The 20,293-nt window shown below is 38.2% G+C and overlaps 1 protein-coding gene across 6 annotated transcripts in view; it reads right to left on the bottom strand.

Annotated features, from left to right (window-relative positions):
* LSM14A (LSM14A, mRNA processing body assembly factor) overlaps positions 1 to 20,293 on the bottom strand; it is a 58,019-nt gene that overhangs the window by 29,963 nt on the left and 7,763 nt on the right. For all 6 annotated transcript variants that reach the window (XR_003506530.1, XM_027515975.1, XM_027515974.1 and 3 more), the window contains exons 2-3: positions 3,372 to 3,535; positions 1,011 to 1,140 (exon numbers count right to left, since the gene is read on the bottom strand). Coding sequence is in view for 5 of the 6 variants with exons in the window: in XM_027515975.1 (XP_027371776.1) it covers positions 1,011 to 1,140; positions 3,372 to 3,535 (294 nt within the window). In the remaining variant the exon portion in view is untranslated. The remainder of the gene's footprint in view (positions 1 to 1,010; positions 1,141 to 3,371; positions 3,536 to 20,293) is intronic.

Genomic DNA, 20,293 nt, shown 5'->3' on the forward strand with positions numbered 1-20,293 from the left:
TACCATTTATCAACATCAATATATTATTCATATGCCTTATCCTATTATACATACAAAAAGTAGTTTCAAAATGAACACCACCAATACCACTACCAATTATAAACCCTAAGTCACGTTTTCTAAGAGTTGTATTTCTTCTTTTAAGAGTGTAAAATATCAGTGTAGAAGTTTACTTAATTAATAAAATCTACTAATATACTAATGAGTTTCAAGATAAACTTGAAAACTGGATTTGTGATTCAGTGAAATAAACTGATAAGTGATTATTTCAATGAAATCAATAAAGGTATACTTAAAAGGTAAAATGCACAGCTACAAAAACACAAAAAAGTTCATCTCATTATATCTAGTTGTACATGAGAGCCTTTGTCTTCTAGTCACAAGTAGGACTGTTACTAGCCTAGCCTGTCTATATTTTCTATAGTGTTGTGTATATTAGTTGCTCAGTTCTGTTCAACCCTATGCAAAGGACTGTAGCACGCCAGGCTCTTCTGTCCATGAAATTCCTCTAGGCAAGAATACTGGAGTGGATAGCCATTCCCTTCTCCAGGGGATCTTCCCAGTCCAGGGATTGAACCCATGTCTCCTGCATTGCAGGCAGACTCTTTTATGACTAAGACACCAGGGAAGCCCGTAGTGTTGTTTACTATTCCTTAACAACAGGATTATCTCCATTTCCCTTTTTGAAAACCCATCCTATTGGAAAAAAATGTTTATTTTAAATGGCTAAAAAAAAATTTTTTTTTAAAAATAAATGGCTATATCTTGTGTAAATTTAAAATAATATTCAATAAAATTTGGTAATTGGATATACCTAGATTTTTAAAAGTTACTATTCTAAGAGATGGCCTTTATAGAACCACTAATCATTAAGGACCAAAGTCTTCAAAATAACAGGTTATAAAAGGAAGATCAAACAATGTCTGAAAACTTGTGGAAGGTTTTATACATCTTTATGATAAAGACAGGAAAATTACAAAAAAGAAAGAAAGGAAAAAAGCACAACATACCAACACCAACAGCCCCAAACTGCTGTCCAACTAATGAACTTGGACTGAACTGACTGTACGTTGGCATCCTGCCAAAAGGTCCATAGGAGCCCACTGACTGGAATGAAGAAGTAGATGAACCTAGTGAAGACTGAAGAAAAGATTATGGGTTAATTTATCAGGCTCTAAACAATATGTGCATAATGGAAATAAATTTGCATATTTACAGTGTAAAGAAAACTATTAAATTACAATTACTAGACACAGAAGCAATTATAACAACTTGCAACATGCACTTAATGTTATAACAGTTGAATAATCTGACTACAATATTTGATTTTATTTGTCAATTATACTTAATGTGATTTATAAATACTTTTTTCTACAATGAACTCCTCTTTTAGGTTTCATTTTAGAGCAGATTTAGGAAAGAACCAAAGAAAAGTTACCTGAGTAAGTAAATGAACTTTGTTTAAAGAAAGAATATGAGAAAAATCAAATTTGGTTATATCAACAGTACTAAGTTTCAGTCTTGTAAGATATTTCACTTTTGATTTTACTCTTCTTTTCAATCGTTAGAGGTATACTATTACATTTACAGGAAAGAGACTATCCCATACAAAATCATTTACTATTTATACTTTAAATATAGTTATTATTATGCTGGGGCTTCCCTGGTGGCTCAGACAGTAAAGAACCGGCCTGCAACGCAGGAGACCCAGACTTGATCCCTGAGTTGGAACAGCGCCTGGAGAAGATTCCTTGTTCAGTGCAGGCAACTATTTACATGAGAACATGCCTTTTCTCCCTGCATTAAAGAAGTTTGCATTTTCTCAGGGATCTTCAGTTGTGGCATGTAGGATCTTCATTGCAGTTTGTAGGATCTAGATCCCTGACCAGGGATCGAACTCAAGCCCCCTGACCTGGGAGTGTGAAGTCTCAGCCACTGGACCATCATGGAAGTCCCAGCCATTTCTTAATAAAAAGCTTATCTTGTATTCAGAAAAAACAGTAAATAAATGTTAAAAGGTACTTTTTCTCTCCCCCCCTCCCATTTTAATTTTACACAGCACTTAATATTTTCTTTAGGAGCGTTCATTAGGTATTTCCTTTTAAAAGCTGGAAAGTACATTCTCTGCAAGATAATGCATATACATTTTGTGTGTTTTTAACAATCAGTTTTGTGAAAAACTAAGATTTTTATCACTCTCAGCATAAAAGAGTAAGTTAAAAAAGCCAACAAGCATAATTTAGTGCAAATTACCAAAGGCTTCTGATAGAAAAAAAGTTGGAAAGAAAATGGATTCAGAAGGAAAGTCACATGGGGGCAACAAAGCTTTCAATCAGTTATGCACACAACTAAAAATACTCTTATGTTAACCTGTCTCCTGTGCTGCTGCTATAGTAGAAATCCAGAGTTTCTATGTATTTCCAATTAACATATAAACGGGTACTATAATGAACATCCTCTTTAACTCATAATTTGCAATCTATTAGACATCACATGTTTCTGTTTTTAATAAAATACACAAATTTTGAAATTTCTCTTAATGAGAAGCCTTAGGATCTTCTTTTTAATACTTTATTACAGAATCAAATAATATATCTGTATATGTTAAAATCCTTTTGTGTTTGTGCTGACTAGATAACACTCCATGTACACTATACAACCATATAACGTGATTCAGCATTTTTCTCATTAAACCTAGTAACATACCTAAGAGTAGCCACTATCACCCTGGTTTGTAAAATGAACCACGTATGAATAATATAATATATAATAATAGAATATATGTGAATAATATAGTGGAATGGATCCTGGATTCTGGAGCCAGAATGCCTGGGTCTGTTCAAATTATGACTCTAATTCAATTTCCTCACTTATAAAAAAGAGAATAACTATAGTACCAAGCTCAGAGAGTGTTGTGAGGTTTGCTTTATTATATGTGCAGTGCTTTTAACAGTGCTTCTCATAAACTCAGAACTCAATAAACATTAGCTACTTTGTTGCTGCAATCAGAGAATTCTTATGATAAAAATTAATTCCTGGGTTTCTCTGGTGATCCAGCGGTAAAGATTCCAGGCTTCCACATGGGAACTAAGATTCCACATGCTGTGTGGCCCAGCCCAAGAAAAAGAAAAAAAAAGAAAAATCCCTCAGCTATTTCTTACTCTATTTAGTTCCGATTTATCATCTAAAGAGAGAAACCTGGATGAGAACATTACCCAGGTATTCTGGGTATCTAGGTAACTAGAAAATGGTAATAAGCTACATGAATGTTCAATAGAGAAAATTTAAAAGACTAAAACAAGGAGGTAAAATCCAAGGCTAGTTATGTGTATGAAATTTATTTGTACTCCAAGACAGATTTACAATGTTACCTGAACAATAGCTGGGTCCTGAGGCAAAGAACATTGTGGTTTTGGCGGCTCACAAACAGTAAGGTCTTTAATATCACTCCCACGGAATATTATGTATTCAAAGACTTCATCTCGAGGTGGTATTGGACGATCTGTTGGTCTGTCTTCTGTACCAAAGGAGCGAACTGGTAAGAAAACAGAGGATATGAGATAGGTGTCTACTCACTGTATTCAGGTAGCGCCTCTTACAGTGCACTGTTTCCAGTACTAAGGAGCAGTCCTTAAACGCCTTCCATGAGAAAGTATTCATTAATTTGTTGCTAAAGTAAATTCTTTTTAAAAGTGGAAAAGAAAGTGGGTTTTGCATAGAGTTACATGTATTCAATTTAAAAGACTATCAGTATTATGAATATTGTATTAGAAAGTATTGTGTTCTTTCTACATTGTCACTTACTTATATCTTTGGTGGTTGTGGTAAGAGGTGCTAAAAAAAGCCCTTTCATTGTTGATTTATTTTTAATGTCCCCATTCAGCAAAATAAAAAAACTAGCAACTTGTGTGTTGTGTGTGTGTGTGTGTGTGTGTGTGTGTGTGTGTATAGTGAATCTTCACTGAGTGAAGATTTTCCCAATCTACAAAAATCCCAAAGTCTGGGAAACTGAGCTTCAGGTTTAAGACAAGACAATGAAAAGAATATCTTCCTTGGTTAGTAGTACGTCCTCTAGAAACCAAGTAAAGCCTCTGTCAGCTACTCGGCTCCATGGGACAGCCTGAAATGCCCTAGTTACCTAAAATATCTACCTCGTAATTAAATCTGACTATTCTAACACTCAGGGTGGCATTATTCAAAGTTGAACTGTGACCAGCTGTTGCAGGGTAAACTAGCTAAAAAAAAAGATTCTGGAATCCACTGACTCAGATTTTCTGTGAAGAGGATACAGAAATCTATATCTATATTTTAAATCAATTCCTCAAAAGTTTCTTATCAATACTACAGTTTCAGGTTCACTATCTGAGGAGACTTCTGAAAATGTTGACATCCCCACAGAAGCTCCAAATAAGAAAGTTTGCCATATCAGATATTATTCATTTAAAGAGTATCCTAGAGGAAGCAAATCCCTTAACACTGTGCAAAGTTTTATATTTCTCTGCAGAACTTATCCATAGCTAGACTGAAGATACATATTTCAGCTTAAATGCCTTTTTTTAATCCTAAAAATTTTTTGAGGTACTCATGAGACTTTCAGGAAAAGATGATGGCATCTGTAGGTTTGCAAATGACTATTCTGCCCTATAACTAAAGAAAATTAAAAAGTTAAAATACCCCTAAACCAAGAAAATACCTCAAACCTATGCCATAAAACTTTATTAAAAAGTATCATGCAGATATTTTTTGAGTTAGTCCACTCTGGAAGGCCAAATCCAGTATCCATATATAGCATGCTGAGAAATTTTCCCAGGCATACTCCAACTTGATGGATGGGGACACAGATGTGATAAAGGAAAAGATGTAGAATGTCAGAGCTGAAGCTCCCCTCCCTCTCTGGTGGCCAAACAATACTGTATCAGGGCAGAAGTAACAGACATGGTTTTACGTTTTGTCCTTTAACCAAAAAGAAAGCTAGGAAAATTACAAGCGGATCAATCTCACTCCTAAACTCAGCACCAGCACTATTACCACCATACAAAGTTTTATAAAGTCCCAGACCTCCAAGGTAACAAATCAGCTCATCCTGAAGCTGTGGGCAGGTGGGGTGGGGTTAAAGGTCTTCCATCTATAAAACCAAAGAGAAGCTCTATTAGGCTATCCAAGGCTTAACAAAACCATTCAAATGATATCCATATATCCAAAAGAAAGATGAAACAAGAAAATTTCAGAAAGAACTGCTTTATATTCTTAAGAAAAATAAAACTCACATACTGAAAACACATAGAGTTAAAGAAAGAAAAAAGAGGTAAGACAAATATAGCTGCAGAATAAACCTAACAAGAACAGTCTATGAGAAAGACAACAGAACAAGTAAGACAAAATGCAACTAAAGATAACAAATTTCCTGACATAAGGACCTAAATATGATGAGAAGGTTTCACTGTATTTCCAGAAAAAAAAAAAAAAAAGAACTTTAGTGCACTATAAGCCATACAGACTTATCCTTTGCTACATCAAAATAAAGAACTCACAGAGACAATGGCATTAAAAAATAAAGAGATGGACAATAAAATCATTTAAACATATTAATGTATGTGACAATTTACCAAGGTGCTAGTGTGCATGCACGTTCAGTCACTCGGTCATGTCCAACGCTTTGCGACCCCATGCCTGCCAGGTTCCTTTGTCCATATAATTTTCCAAGAAAGAATATCGGAGTGGTTGCCATTTCCTACTCCATTCCCCACTCAGGGATAGAACCCATGACTCCTGCATTGGCAGGCGGATTCTTTACCACTGAAGGTGCTAGGATAGAATGTAAATTTAATAGTTCTGAAAAACATTACAAAGTTACAAAGTGTTAGAAAAGTTAAGTGATGTTGCTCAGTCCTGTCTGACTCTTTGCCACCCTGATGGACTGTAGCCGACCAGGCTTCTTCGTCCATGGGCTGTTAAGATGGTATCTATTTCACACTCTATTCTCACAAAAATTGGGAGATGAAAATAAGAAGCAAAGGAAACATGAAAGGAAATTCATAAATGAATACTCTCAACTTTTACAGTAAGGAGTTACCTAATAAAAGATTGGGGGAAGTTGATAAATTCACATACATTGGCTTAAAAATTTGTTATCTGCACTCCTAAAGATAACCCACAATAGAGCTGAAAATTAAAAGCATACTTTCCAAAATACGGTATGAAGACAATCTCTATCATACAGCAGGAGAGTCAAAGCAAAAAATTATGGCAACAGACACCATGAAGAATGATTTGCACACACTAAGAGTTTGAGAAACAGGTTCTAATGATAGAGACTATCTGATCAGATTTAATGTTTTCAAGACAGTTCTTGTAGTATTATAAAGAATAACTTAATTAGAACAGCAATCAGAAGGGTATACATGTCTGGAAGATAACAGAACAAATGAGAGGTAGTGAAGGCTGAAACCTGGATGCTAAGAGCAGAAAGAGAAAGCAGGACAAGAACAGAAAAAGTAGAAAATTACCAGTAGTATTCTGCTACAAATAATTTTAATACATGAATTAGCTCATGTGCAACTGGCTAATAAGGGAATTACGTCAGTACAGTCAGAAATCACATTGTTTCATTCCTAATTTATTATAACGTGCTATTTTATTTTGTTTTATTTATTGTATTTTAGGGAGCAGTGGCTAAACATAGAAAACCACATAGGAACAGTATATGATTCCCACTCACCCCAAGTTTCCTCCTGGCTCAGTAACCAGTCCTTTCTGTGTGGTTCTTCCTGATCCTGAGGCACTCTTTCCTTGCCTCCAAGTAGCAGACTCAGCTCTCTGTTATACTTTCTTCCATCGTGCTACCTTACTTTTTTTCCCTTTCAAACTGGCAGACAACTCCATTGTTAGGTATACTTCACCAGCAATTTTGTTAATGTTATCTATTAATTCAATTCTTTTTCTTTTTGGTCGCATCACCGGGCTTGCAGCATCTTAGTTCTCTAAGCAGTGATTGGACCCAGGCCTCAGCATTGAAAGCGCCAGGTCCTAACCACTGGACTACCAGAGAATTCCCGATTTTTCTTAATCGCATTGTTGTTTAGTTGCTAAGTCATGTCCAACTCTTTTGCAACCCCATGGACTCTAGCCCATCAGATTCACTGTGGTAAGAATACACCACATGAGATCTACCCTCTTAACAAAATTTTAAATGTACATCACAGTATTGTTAATTACAAACAAAATTACAGCAGAGCTCTACAACTTTATCACCTTGCTTAAAAACTTTTTGCCCATTGAACCACAATGCATCTTTTTCCCCTACCCCTAGCAACCACCATTCTCCAGTATTTTTCCTTCTGTGACTTGGAAGATAAAATGAAAAAGGAAGCACAAGGTCAGTTTGGAAGTTATTGGGCAAGTGATGGTGAAAAGGTACTTAAGGTCAAAATATAACATGATTTATTAAATGTAATTTCTTACTCAGAATCTACAACTCTGTCCACATTTTTTTTCCCAAAATAGACTGCTATATTATTTGTAACATCAAAAAGTTAGGTAAACATACAACAACATTAAACATGCTATTCATGAGGCAGATTATAAAACTATTAATTTCAAAAGATTACAACTATTTAAAATAAATACATAGGCGTGAGGGGCATCATGCAAGATGGTGGAGTAAGAAGATCCAGGAATGGTCCCTCTACCCAAATAACTACTGGGCTGGCAAACAATCTGAACAAACCATTTTGGAATTATGGAGTCTAACCAGATGCCTGTAAAATCCAAGTGAGCATCTAATGAAGAAAGAGGTCGCTAACTTTTGGTGAATTCTGGCATTTTGCAGAGTGGCTAGCTATTACCATTCATCATCTCCCATCTCTGTAAAAGGCAGCTATGGGGACAGTCGCCCATGTTCCTGGCTAGCTTGCTGGTGCCATGTGGGGAACAGGGATATTGTCCTCCAAAAATTTAGGGTTGTATGCTATGATCTACCTAAAAATTCACTGAGAAGCCAGCCAGAGAGGCTGACCATTTTTTTAACCCTCAAGGGCAGGGCAAAACTGACTTCCTCAGTAACACTGGAGAAGGCATTTAAAAGATTTAGAATATCTTTTCTCCCCCTCAACAACAGCAGAATGCACATTACTTTACATTGCACATAGAACATTCTTCACAACAGACCAAATTTTAGGCCAAACCAACTCTCAATAAATGAAAAGGATCGAATTTTATCAAGTATCCTCTCTGACTAAAATGGAAATAAGGCTAGAAAGTAGTAATAGAAGAGAAATTAGAAAATCACAAGTATTTGGAAATTAAACAACTGACTCATAAAGAACCAATAAGACAAAAAAGATACCATTAGGGAAACTAAGAAAAAATTTGTATGGCTGATTCATGTTGAGGTTTGACAAAAAACAACAAAATTCTGTAAAGCAATCAACCTTCAATTAAAAAATAAAGAAAAAACTTGAAGACAAATGAAAAAGAAAACACCACCTGCCAATATTAGGGGATATAAAGAATGCCATACTCAAGAAAGAAATTTATAATTATAAATGCTATATTTTAAAAATCTCAAATCATCTATTAAGAAACTAGAGGAATTTGCCTGTGGTCCAGTGGCTAAGACTCTGTGCCCTCAATGCAGGGGGCCCAGGTTTGATCCCTGGTCAGGGAACTAGAACCTACAGGCCACAACTAAGAGTTTGCATGCTGCAACTAAAGATGGAAGAAACCGAGTGTTGCAACTAAAACCCAGTGCACTCAAAGAAAGGAGAACAAAAAGAAGAAAGAAATCAGAAAAAGAGCAAACTAAGCCCAAATCCAGCAGACAGAAGGAAATAATAATACTGAATTCAACCCAAGATAAACAACACAGCAAACAGAGACACAGAATCATTAAAACCAAAAGTTGGTTCTTTGAAAAGATCAACAAAATAGACAAAACTTTAGCTAGTCTGCTGCTGCTAAGTTGCTTCAGTCGTGTCCGATTCTGTGTGACCCCATAGACGGCAGCCCACCAGGCTCCCCCGTCCCTGGGATTCTAGTCTAGACTAAGGAAAAAGATGGGGAAATGTAAATAACTAAAGTCAAATGAAAGCAAGAACATTACTACCAATCTTACACAGACTAAAAACTTATAGGAGAATACTATGAACAATTGTATGCCAACAAAATAGATAATCTAGACAAAAAAGAAAAATTTCCAGAAATATACAAATAACCAAAACTGACTCAAGAAGAAACAGAAAATCTCAACAGATCTTTAACAAGTCCAACAAGAGACTGGGCTGGTAGTCAAAACCCTCCAAAGAACCAGGACCATACTTCACTGGTGATACCAAATTTCACTGGTGAATTTTACTGAACATTTTAAGAATTAACATCAATCCTATTCAAACTCCTCCAAAAAACAGAAGAAAAAGGAATATTTCCTGACACATTCTATGAGGCCAGCATTATCTTGATACCAAGGTTAGACAAAGTTTCCGTAAGAAAACTACATGAAAATCTCTTAAGAATACAGACACAAAAATCCTCAACAAAATACTGGCAGACTGAATCAAACAGTACATCAAAGGGACTATACTTCATGACAGTATAGTCCCTCTGACTAACTGTGCTGGCTAGGCCTTCTAATACATTGCTGTGTAACAGTGGTGGAAGTGGACAACCTTGTCCTGTTTCTGTTCCTAGGGGAATGTTTTCTCTTTCACCACTGAACATGATGATGCTGGCTATCATGGAGTAGACTCCTGAAAGTCCCTTGGACTGCAAGGAGATCAAACCTCTATCCATGGAATTCTCCAGGCAAGAATAGTGGAGTGGGTAGCCATTCTCTTCTCCAGGGGACCTTCCCAAGCCAGGGACTGAAGCTGGGTCTTCTGCACTGCAGGCAGATTTTTAACCATCTAAGCCACCAGAGTGAAAGTGAAAGTGAAGTCACTCAGTCGTGTCCCACTCTTAGTGACTCCATGGACTGTAGCCTACCAGGCTCCTCTGTCCATGGGGTTTTCCAGGCAAGACTACTGGAGTGGGCTGCCATTTCTTTCTCCAGGGGATCTTCCCAACCCAGGGATCAAACCCGGGTCTCCCACATTGCAGACAGGCGCTTTACCATCTGAGCCACCAAGGAAGCCCATATAAATAGGTTCTCATCTCTAGCTTCTGACCAGAGCTCCAAAATTTCTGTTTTTTCTTAAAAGATAAATGTACTAAGGGCATCTTATGTTCTAATGTTTGGTCTTTGACCCTGGTTTCTGACACAGAGCTCCTAAATCTCTTGGAATTTCCTGAGTGATATCAGAGCATCACCCAGGAATTATGGATGGAGGTTTGTCACACAGTGGGAGAAGGCAATGGCAACCCACTCCAGTACTCTTGCCTGGAAAATCCATCGATGGAGGAGCCTGGTAGGCTGCAGTCCATGGGGTCGCTACAAGTCAGACACGACTGAGCGACTTCACTTTCACTTTTCACTTTCATGCATTGGAGAAGGAAATGGCAACCCACTCCAGTGTTCTTGCCTGGAGAATCCCAGGGACGGGGAAGCCTGGTGGGCTGCAGTCTATGGGGTCGCACAGAGTTGGACACGACTGAAGCGACTTAGCAGTAGCAGCAGCAACAGGAGGCGGTGACCAAAACCATCCCCACAAAGAAGAAATGCAAAAAAGCAAAATGGTTGTCTGAAGAGGCCTTACAAATAGCTTAGAAAAGAGAAGCGAAAGGCAAAGGAGAAAAGGAAAGATATAACCATCTGAATACAGATTTCAAAAGAACAGCAAGGAGAGATAAGAAAGGCTTCCTCAGCAATCAGTGCAAAGAAATAGAGGAAAACACTAGAGATCTCTTCAAGAAAATAAGAGATAACAAGGCAACATTTAATGCAAAGATGGGCACAATAAAGGACAGAAATGGTATGGATCTAACAGGAACAGAGATATTAAGAAGAAGTGGCAAGAATACACAAAGTGTGTTAGTCACTCAGTCGTGTCCAACACTTTGTGACCCCATGGACTGTAGACCACCAGGCTCCTCTGTCTATGGAGTTCTCCAGGCAAGAATACTGGAGTGGGTGCCATTTCCTTCTCCAGGGGACCTACCTGATCCAGGGGTTGAACCCAGCTCTCCTGCATTGCAGGCACATTCTATACTATCTGAGCAACCAGGGAAGCCCCCAATGTATCTGGTATAATGGAAGACTATTTAGCCATAAAAAGGAATTAAATTCTGAAATACAATACAATATGATGAATCTTAAAAACACACTAAGTAAAAGAAGTCCATCACCAAAGATCTCATATTACGATTCCATTTATCTGGAGTCAGAAAATCCACTGAAATTGAAAGCACATTAGTGGCCACCAGGGGCTGGGGAAAGGGAAATGAGAAATTAAAGTAAGTGTCCTTCAAACTGTGGGCAGAACACAGAAGAACTATACAAAAAAAGATCTTCATGACCCAGATAACCAAGATGGAGTGATCACTCACCTAGAGCCAGACATCCTGGAATGTGAAATTAAGTGGGTCTTAGGAAGCATTCCTATGAACAAAACTAGTGGGAGTGATGGAATTCCAACTGAGCTATTTCAAATCCTAAAAGATGATGTTGTGAAAGTGCTGCACTCAATATGCCAGCAAATTTGGAAAACTCAGCAGTGGCCACAGGACTGGAAAAGGTCAGTTTTCATTCCAATCCCAAAGAAAGGCAATGTCAAAGAGTGCTCAAACTACAGTATAATTGCACTCATCTCCCACGTTAGCAAAGTAATGCTCAAAATTCTCCAAGCAAGTCTTCAACAGTATGTGAACCATGAACTTTCAGATGTCCAAGATGGATTTAGAAAAGGCAGAGAAAAAGGCCAACATCCGTTGATCATAGAAAAAGCAAGAGAATTCCAGAAAAATATCTACTTCTGCTTTATTGACTATGCCAAAGCCTTTGACTGTGTGGATCACAACAAACTGTGGAAAATTCTGAAAGAGATGGGAATACCAGACCACCTGACCTGCCTCCTGAGAAATCCGTATGCAGGTCAAGAAGCAACAGTTAGAACTGGACATGAAACAATGGACCAGTTCCAAATTAGGAAAGGAGTATGTTAAGGTTGTATACTGTTACCTTGTTTATTTAACTTATATGCAGAGTACATCATGAGAAACGCTGGACTGGATGAAGCACAAGCTGGAATCAAGACTGTAGGGAAAAATATCAATAACCTCAGATACACAGATTACACCACCCTTACAGCAGAAAGTGAAGAGGAACTAAAGAGCCTCTTAATGAAAGTAAAAGAGGAAAGTGAAAAAGCTAGCTTAAAACTCAACATTCAAAAAATGAAGATCATGGAATCCGGTCCCATCACTTCATGGCAAATAGATGGGGAAACAGTGACAGACTTTATTTTCTCGGGCTCCAAAATCACCGCAGATGGTGACTGCAGCCATGCAATTAAAAGATGCTTGCTCCTGGGAAGAAAAGCTATGACCAACCTAGTCAGCATACTAAAAAGCAGAGACATTACTTTGCCAACAAAGGTCCATCTAGTCAAAGGTATTATTTCTCCAGTAGTCATGTATGGATGTGAGAGTTGGACCACAAAGAAAGCTGAACACCGAAGAATTGATGCTTTTGAACTATGGGGTTGGAGAAGACTCCTGAGAGTCCCCTGGACAGCAAGGAGATCAAACTATTCAATCCTAAAGGAAATCGGCCCTGAATATTCTTTGGAAGAACTGATGTTGAAGCTCCAATACTTTGGCCACCTGATGAGAAGAGCTGACTTGTCTTCTGGAAAAGACCCTGATGCTGGGAAAGATTGAAGGCAGGAAGAGAAGGGGACGACAGAGGATGAGATGGTTGGATTGCATCACTAACTCAATAGACATGAATTTGAGCAAACCCTGGGAGTTGGCAATGGACAGGGAGGCCTGGTGTGCTGCAGTCCATTGGGTCTCAAAGAGTTGGACAACTGAGTGACTAAACTGAACTGATGGCTACACAACACTGTGACTGGATTAAATCATACATTTTATGATGGTTAATTTTATGTTATTTGAATTTTACTTCAATAACACACATAGTGACTTCCCTGGCAGTCCTGCACTTCCACTGCAGGGGTATAGGTTCCATTCCAGGTCTCCCAGGAACTAAGGTCCCACATGCCTTGAGGTGAGGCAAAAAACAAAAACGAAACACACACACACACCCCCCTACAAATATAGCAGTAAGAGAAAACACAAAATGACAGTAAATAGTTGGAATAGAATGCTGAAACTAGGAGTAGTTGTCCTCTATACTCTTAACTTCACATTGTTACATTGCTTTAGTAAGTATTCTAGTTTTTCTTATTTCCCAAAATAGAAAAGTCCACATTTTAGGCTACCTTTCAAATGAGTGGGAAGTAGGGAAAGTATTTTTTCCTGCATTAGTCTTAAAAGAATATAATCAATTCCCTACTTCTGGCTACAAATAGCAAAGATTTATTAATAGAAATGCATCCCATGATACTATTTTTTAATAAAAAAAGAAATAAGGTCAAAGTTCTGGCAAAATCATTTATCTAAAATATCTCTATCTCTGAAGCTGAAGTGAATTTGCTCAGTCGTGTCTTTGCGACCCCACGGACTGTAGCCTACCAGGCTCCTCCATCCGTGGGTTTTCCAGGAATAGGTAGCCATTTCCTTCTCCAGGGGATCTTCCTGACCCAGGGATCGAACCCAGGTCTCCCGTGTTGTAGGCAGACTCTTTACCATCTGAGCCACTCTATCTTTAGATCATGGCAAACTCAAACATACACTAATGTTAAACTTGGTTCACAGTGTATTAATTACCCACGTATGTGCATACTCAGTCGCTGAACTGTGTCCCCATGGACTGCAGCCGGCCAGGCTCCTCTGTCCACGGGATTTCCTAGGCAAGAATTCTAGAATGGGATGCCATTTTCCTTTTCCAGGGGATCTTCCCGACGCAAAGTTAGAACTCACTTCTCCTGCATTAGTAGGCAGGTTCTTTACCTCTTGGCCACCAGGGGAAGACCCTTAATACCCACACATATAGTCAAAGTACACAACAAGAGGAAAGAGCTGTAGTGACCAAATTCCCAATACAGTATCTCCATTATAAAATACCAAAGCTTTGTTAAGTTTAAATATGATAAATATACCCATAGTTAAATGTAGTTGGCACCATCAAAATAACACTAATATTTCCCAAAAGCCTTAAGTTTTGGACACAAACTAAAAATTATAAATTAGGCTCTGATACTGATTGATAAATAAGAAAAACAAGTCTCCTGAATACTAAAATGTGAGAGCAATAAATAAAAGGCTGATTATTCAAGAAATGTCCAAAAGTAAGTTGGGAAACTAAGTTCAAGTGGAAATCCATAATAACATTTATGAAGTAGTCTTAAAAGTAAAACTCCTCTCAAGTATCAATTACAAGACCTGGTCCCAATCACTTATCTGAATGTGAGTTCAAACCAAGCTCATCATTCTCCATATACAGACCAAGTTTTCTGTCCTCCACCAAAGTGCCTCTCCACACGTGACCTATCCTAAATTTCAGCTTAGATACTACTTATATTCATCATAGTTCTGCAGAGAAACAGAACCAACAGAATGCACATATATAGACACAGAGAGATTTAAGAAATTGGCTCCCATGAAAATCCAAAATGTGCAGATTAGGCCAGCAGGCTGGAGACCTGGAGAAGAGTTGCAGTTTGAGTCCAAAGGTGGTTTGCTGGTAGAATTCTTTCCTCCTGGCTCAGAGGAGCTCAGTCTTTGTTCTATTAGGACCTTCAACCTGACTGGATGAGGCCCACCCACATCCCACATCATGGGGGAGCAAAGATGCTTTACTTAAAGTACAATAATTTAAATATTAATCTGGTTAAAAAAAAAAAAAAACCTTCAGAAACATCCAGAATATATGACTAAATATCTGGGCACTGTGGCCTGGCTACGAGTGGGCTTCCCTTATGGGTCAGAGGGTAAAGAATCCATCCACAATGCAGGAGACCTGGGTTCGATCCCTGGGTTGGGAAGATTCCCTGGAGGAGGGCATGGCAACCCACTCTAGTATTCTTGCCTGGAGAATCCTCATGGACAGAGGAGCCTGGCGGGCTACAGTCCATGGGGTCGCAAAAAGTCAGAATGCCTGCACAACTAAGCTCACAGTGGCCCAGGCAAAGTGACCTAACACTAGCCATCACACAACTCCACCAGTAATTCCCAGGTGTTGGTAACATATTCTTCCTTTAAAAATCATACAGCATTCTACCACTGTATATAGTGACCTCTTTTAAAATTGAAAGATCTTCAGGACAAAGATTTGTATCCTTGCAATTAACACAAGTAGCTAACACAGTGCCTTAAATAGTGCTGACATCTGAATATTTCTTGAATAAATTTCAGAGTGGAAAAAGCTATTAAGTAAGCTATTTCCAAAATTACTAAGCACTGTTTAATACCAAAGGAACTGAATTAAACCACACAATAAACCTACTTAGAATAAAATGGGAAAATGACTATTTACAGCAAAAAGAAATAACAGCTGGACATCAACAGGATGGGAAAACAGAAAGCATAGCACATGGATTAAAAAAAAAACCCCAGCATATAAGTATCAAATGGGGTTGGGGGGAAGTGCTGAAAAGCTACATTTGGGGGCTTCCCTGGTGGTCCGGTGGTTATGAATCTGCCTTACATTGCAAGGGACACCAGTTCAATCCCTGATCCGGGAAGATGCCACATGCCATGGAGCAACTAAGCCCATATGCTCAGAGTCCATGCTCCACAAGAGAATAGCCTCTGCTCATCGCAACTAGAGAAAGTCCATGTGTAACAACAAAGACCCATCACAACAGCTAAGGTAAAATAAATAAATTTAAAAACAAACAAACAAAAAGCTCCACTTGGTATTTCTATTTTCCTTACATTTATCTTTAAGTACAGTTCTTAGTGCATATCCAGTATGCTATACAAACTCTTGCTGAAACTATTTGAGACACTACATATTTGGAATAAGCTGTTATATAAGGGTTTAACACAAGGTTTAATTAAATATTAAAAGATCTTCATTTATCAAACTATCTCTTCTACAACACAGTACCCACAGACCCTGAGAGCAGGATAGTGGTAAGTGGGCTCCGGGTTTTTTTTTTTTTAACTTGGGTGGGGAGATTTATTTATTTATTTATTTATTTTTGGGGGGGGGGATTTAAAATATAAGATTTCACAGGGCTGCTCTTTGAAATCACGTCACAGCTTGTAACTGCAAACCTCCACTTTTGGCACACCTTGTACTCTCTGCTTTGGTCCATTCTTCACCCGTATCCACACTACTTTCTGTTAGGGTCTAATACTGCGCTAAATAAAACCATCTGTCTCCAGCCTCTGTAATCCTTTCTTGTACGTACTTCAGACCTGTCCTCCCCAACAGTGACTTTACTACTGACCTCTCTGCAGTATTCTCAATCTCCTGGCATGGGTCACATGCCAGTCACTGGTGACTCTAAGATAACAGACTTCATGGCCCAGATAACTTTCCTCTTACCTTTTCAAACATATTCTTAAAACCAACTCCTTTATCACTTAATTCTAAAAGTGAAAGTAAACTCCTCTTTGACTAAAATGACTCCAAATAATCTTGTCCTTTTCATTAATACATTTCATATCTTCACTCATTTTCTCCCCTCTTCCTCATAGTTTTGGGGGAAGAAAGACTTCTACATTTCTTTCAGTCCAATGTCACCTTCCATGATTATAGATTTGAGACCCTGCAACTTCACTTGCTTCCTCCCAGTGGATTATTAATATGTGCAGATTTACTCAAGACATACCTTTTTTTGTTCAACCATTAGCATTTCAGATTGAGTACCAGAAAATAATGACTAGCCTAAGAATTTAGAAAGAGTGCCAAGAAGAAAGAATTATAAAACCAAAAGGCACTTTGATAATTTAGATGGTGATACAAAACAGCAGCAGCGGTAATGCAAAACACAAAAATAGGACTTTTTTGAAATGGCAACAGGAGAGATCCTGAAACAGTTCTGTAAAGCATAGGACAGCAAAAGTAAATACTTATTGTTAATACTTATTATTACTTATTAATACTAATCTGAGAGAATAAAATGTCAATACATACCATCTTCATTTATCATAGTGTCCTTTCCTATAAAACGTCAAGTTCAACCACACATTTTCTGACGAAGGAGACTTCAGAAATAATAATCCTTCATATTATCAACAGTTAATTTGTTAAGCACAAAGGACATAAGGAGGGAAAGATGTTGAAAAATAGTCTACAGTGAAAAATAAGAAAAGTTTGCTAAGCACAAAAAGAAAACAGAAGATAAACTGCAAACACAGAAGATGCAATATAGTTTCTGACTAGGGTAACTGGGGAAGGCTTTGAAGGGGTGAGGATGCTCAAGTAGCATCTAGAAGGATAAATGTGATTCCCTCTTGTTCCTTTCCTAATTTTGGTGGATAGGAATCATTATAGGTACTGTCATTCAATACTGTCAGCTCAAATTGTCCCTCACTCACAATTTTTGCACAATGCTGTCAGCATAAACATCCTACAGCTGGACTCTGACAAATCACTTCATTGGCTAAAAACTTTCCAGGGATCCTTACAATCCACCTGATAGCTCAGTTGGTAAAGAATCCACCTGCTATGTAGGAGACATGGGTTTGATCCCTGGGTTGGGAAGATTCCCTGGAGGAGGGAACAGCTACTCACTCCAGTATTCTGGCCTGGAGAATTCCATGGACTGCAGAGTCCATGGGGTCACAGAGAGTTGGACACGCCTGAGCGACTTTCACTTTCACTTTACAACCCACCAAGAAAACTCAGACTTGTTATTGTGCTATTCAAATGACAAACTGAATAAACTAAGATAAATGTAGCAGGGGAAGAAAAATAAAAGGGGAGGGAGGGGCTGGAGTCTGTTATTTGACACATTTTCACTGGGACCTTCCAGAGCTGTTGGTTCTCTTTCCTTTGTGACTTTGGTTCACTTTCCCAACAGACTGCAAAACTCCCCATGACCTAGGACTGGAGACTTTTTCCTAGACATCCTCTTCCTGTGGCTAACTGTGACTATCTGTCAGGCCCTACCTTAGCTGCTGGGTCCTCAAGAACCCTGTCTCTGGCTCTTTGGTTTCCTAGCATATAGCACAGTGTTTAACATGTAGTCGTAAAAGGTACTCAGCAATTCTCCTGAATGGATGTAATAAGCCCCAGGCATGTGCAAGCTTCCCTTATGCTCCCTGTGCTCCATGATGTCTTTGGTGTGGTAGGTACCTCTGCTCCTAAATGTGCTGAGGTTTCTCCAGAATCTCTAGTTTAACCTCACCAGAGTACCAGGATCGAAGAAAAGTAGCTATTCATCCAGATGTGGGAAATGCAAAAGAGGCTTTGGAAATCTGACCACTGTTGAAACAAATTTCAAGTTAATCTTCCAGTTCTGACCTCTATCTTCACCCAATTACTATAGTCCTTGTTTTCACTGCATATGATGATGCCAATTCCTGAGACTTTTAGGAGTTTGCGTTCACTTCTTGGCTTTACCCACTGCCTCCTTAGTCTACAGCTAAATTCTGCTAAGACATTTAAACTCAAAAGACAAAAACTTTTTTTTCACCCTTCAAAATTTTGTTGCTGTTGTCCCCTTTCCAATTCTACTTTCTCTTTTATGGGTTTGTGTGTTTTAAAAAAATGCCTTCTCATGTAGTTTGAGTTAAGACTTATAAACAGGAAGAAAAAGGAAAAGCATGTCCAATTTGCAGTCTAAATTTAGCCTCAACCCTCTAAGCTGCTTTGTTGGGTATTCTTCCTTATGGTTGGTTTTGTATTTTACTCTCCCAAAGATATAACCAACAGAGATATAAAAATATTTTTAAAAGCAAATTAATTAATTAAAAATAACTTTATCCAATAGGAGTTAAAAAATAAAACAAAAAACACAGGAGTGAAAGAGAAACTAATCTGAGAGTTGGACAAAGACAGCATATTTACTAGGTTAAAGAAACTTGAGTCTTCAGATTTACAAGGCCCAGTGAAACCACTCAGGAAAAACACACTCCAGTGTGGCAACATTTCGAAACTCCAAGAACTTCCAGAGAGAAAAGTGAGAATCAAATTGGTATCAGCAACACCAGAATGTTAGAATACAATAATCCAATAATTTAAAATGTCCATATGAAAAAACAATCTGAATTCATAATAATATAGCCAGTCATCAAGCAATCAAGAACAACATAGATTCACTAAGAAAATTTGCCACCCACACATCCCACCTTTTTTTTTAATGACAAAGATGCACTTATGCAAAACTGAGGGGAAAAGAACCAACTAAGAAGTCAACATGGTAAACAAGAAACAGGAACCCCTGAATGTCTCTGAATAGACTGGACAGAGATAATGCAAAGTAGTAAAGTAGCAGAGGTGGTAAGAAGTAAAATTCTGCATGTATCTTGGAATTAGTTGACAAGATCAGAATCACAGTACGTGAGAGAAATTTAAGGATAACTCAAAGATCTTTTTATCTTAACCAACTAAAACAATAAATTGTCGTTCAATTAGAAGGAAAGGACTAGATGAAGAAACAGGTTTGGGACATATTGAATGGGAGGTGCCTAGCAGACATCCTTCCAGGTGGAAATATTAAGGAAGCCGATGGATACACAAATTAGGAGTCTGCAGGAGGGGTGCAGGATGGAGACAATAATCTACAGACAGCATCTGAAGTCATGAAATTCAGAATGAAATCAAGAGAAGAGTGCACATGATAAAACAAGGAAATAATCTGTAAACAACACAAAAGAAAAAAGAGAAAGAGAATAAGAGAGTGAAGATGTGAACTAAGCCCTGGCACCCTCCAACAATGGGAGGGTTAGGAGTTGAAGAATCACAAAGGAGACAGTGAGGTCTAAGAGAAAACTAGGATCACATCAAGTGAAAAACCGTTAGAAGCAGACGAGATTGACTGAGCAGTATATTGCTGATCAGTCAAGTAGACTGAGGATAAGGACCAGCCACTGAATTTGGCAAGCAGACGAGATTGACTGAGCAGTATATTGCTGATCAGTCAAGTAGACTGAGGATAAGGACCAGCCACTGAATTTGGCAACATGGAAATCTCTGGCAACCTCGATATAGACAACTTCTTCAAGGAGTTTTGGTGTAAAGGGAAAGAGAGAGAGGGGGCAGTAGATAGAAAAGAGTAACTGCGTTAAGAATAGCAGTGTTTTTGTTGTTGTTGCTGCTGCTGTTTTTAAGATGGGTGAAATA

The sequence above is a fragment of the Bos indicus x Bos taurus genome, chromosome 18 (genome assembly GCF_003369695.1).
Source record: "Bos indicus x Bos taurus breed Angus x Brahman F1 hybrid chromosome 18, Bos_hybrid_MaternalHap_v2.0, whole genome shotgun sequence".
NCBI classification, from domain to species: Eukaryota; Metazoa; Chordata; class Mammalia; order Artiodactyla; family Bovidae; genus Bos; species Bos indicus x Bos taurus.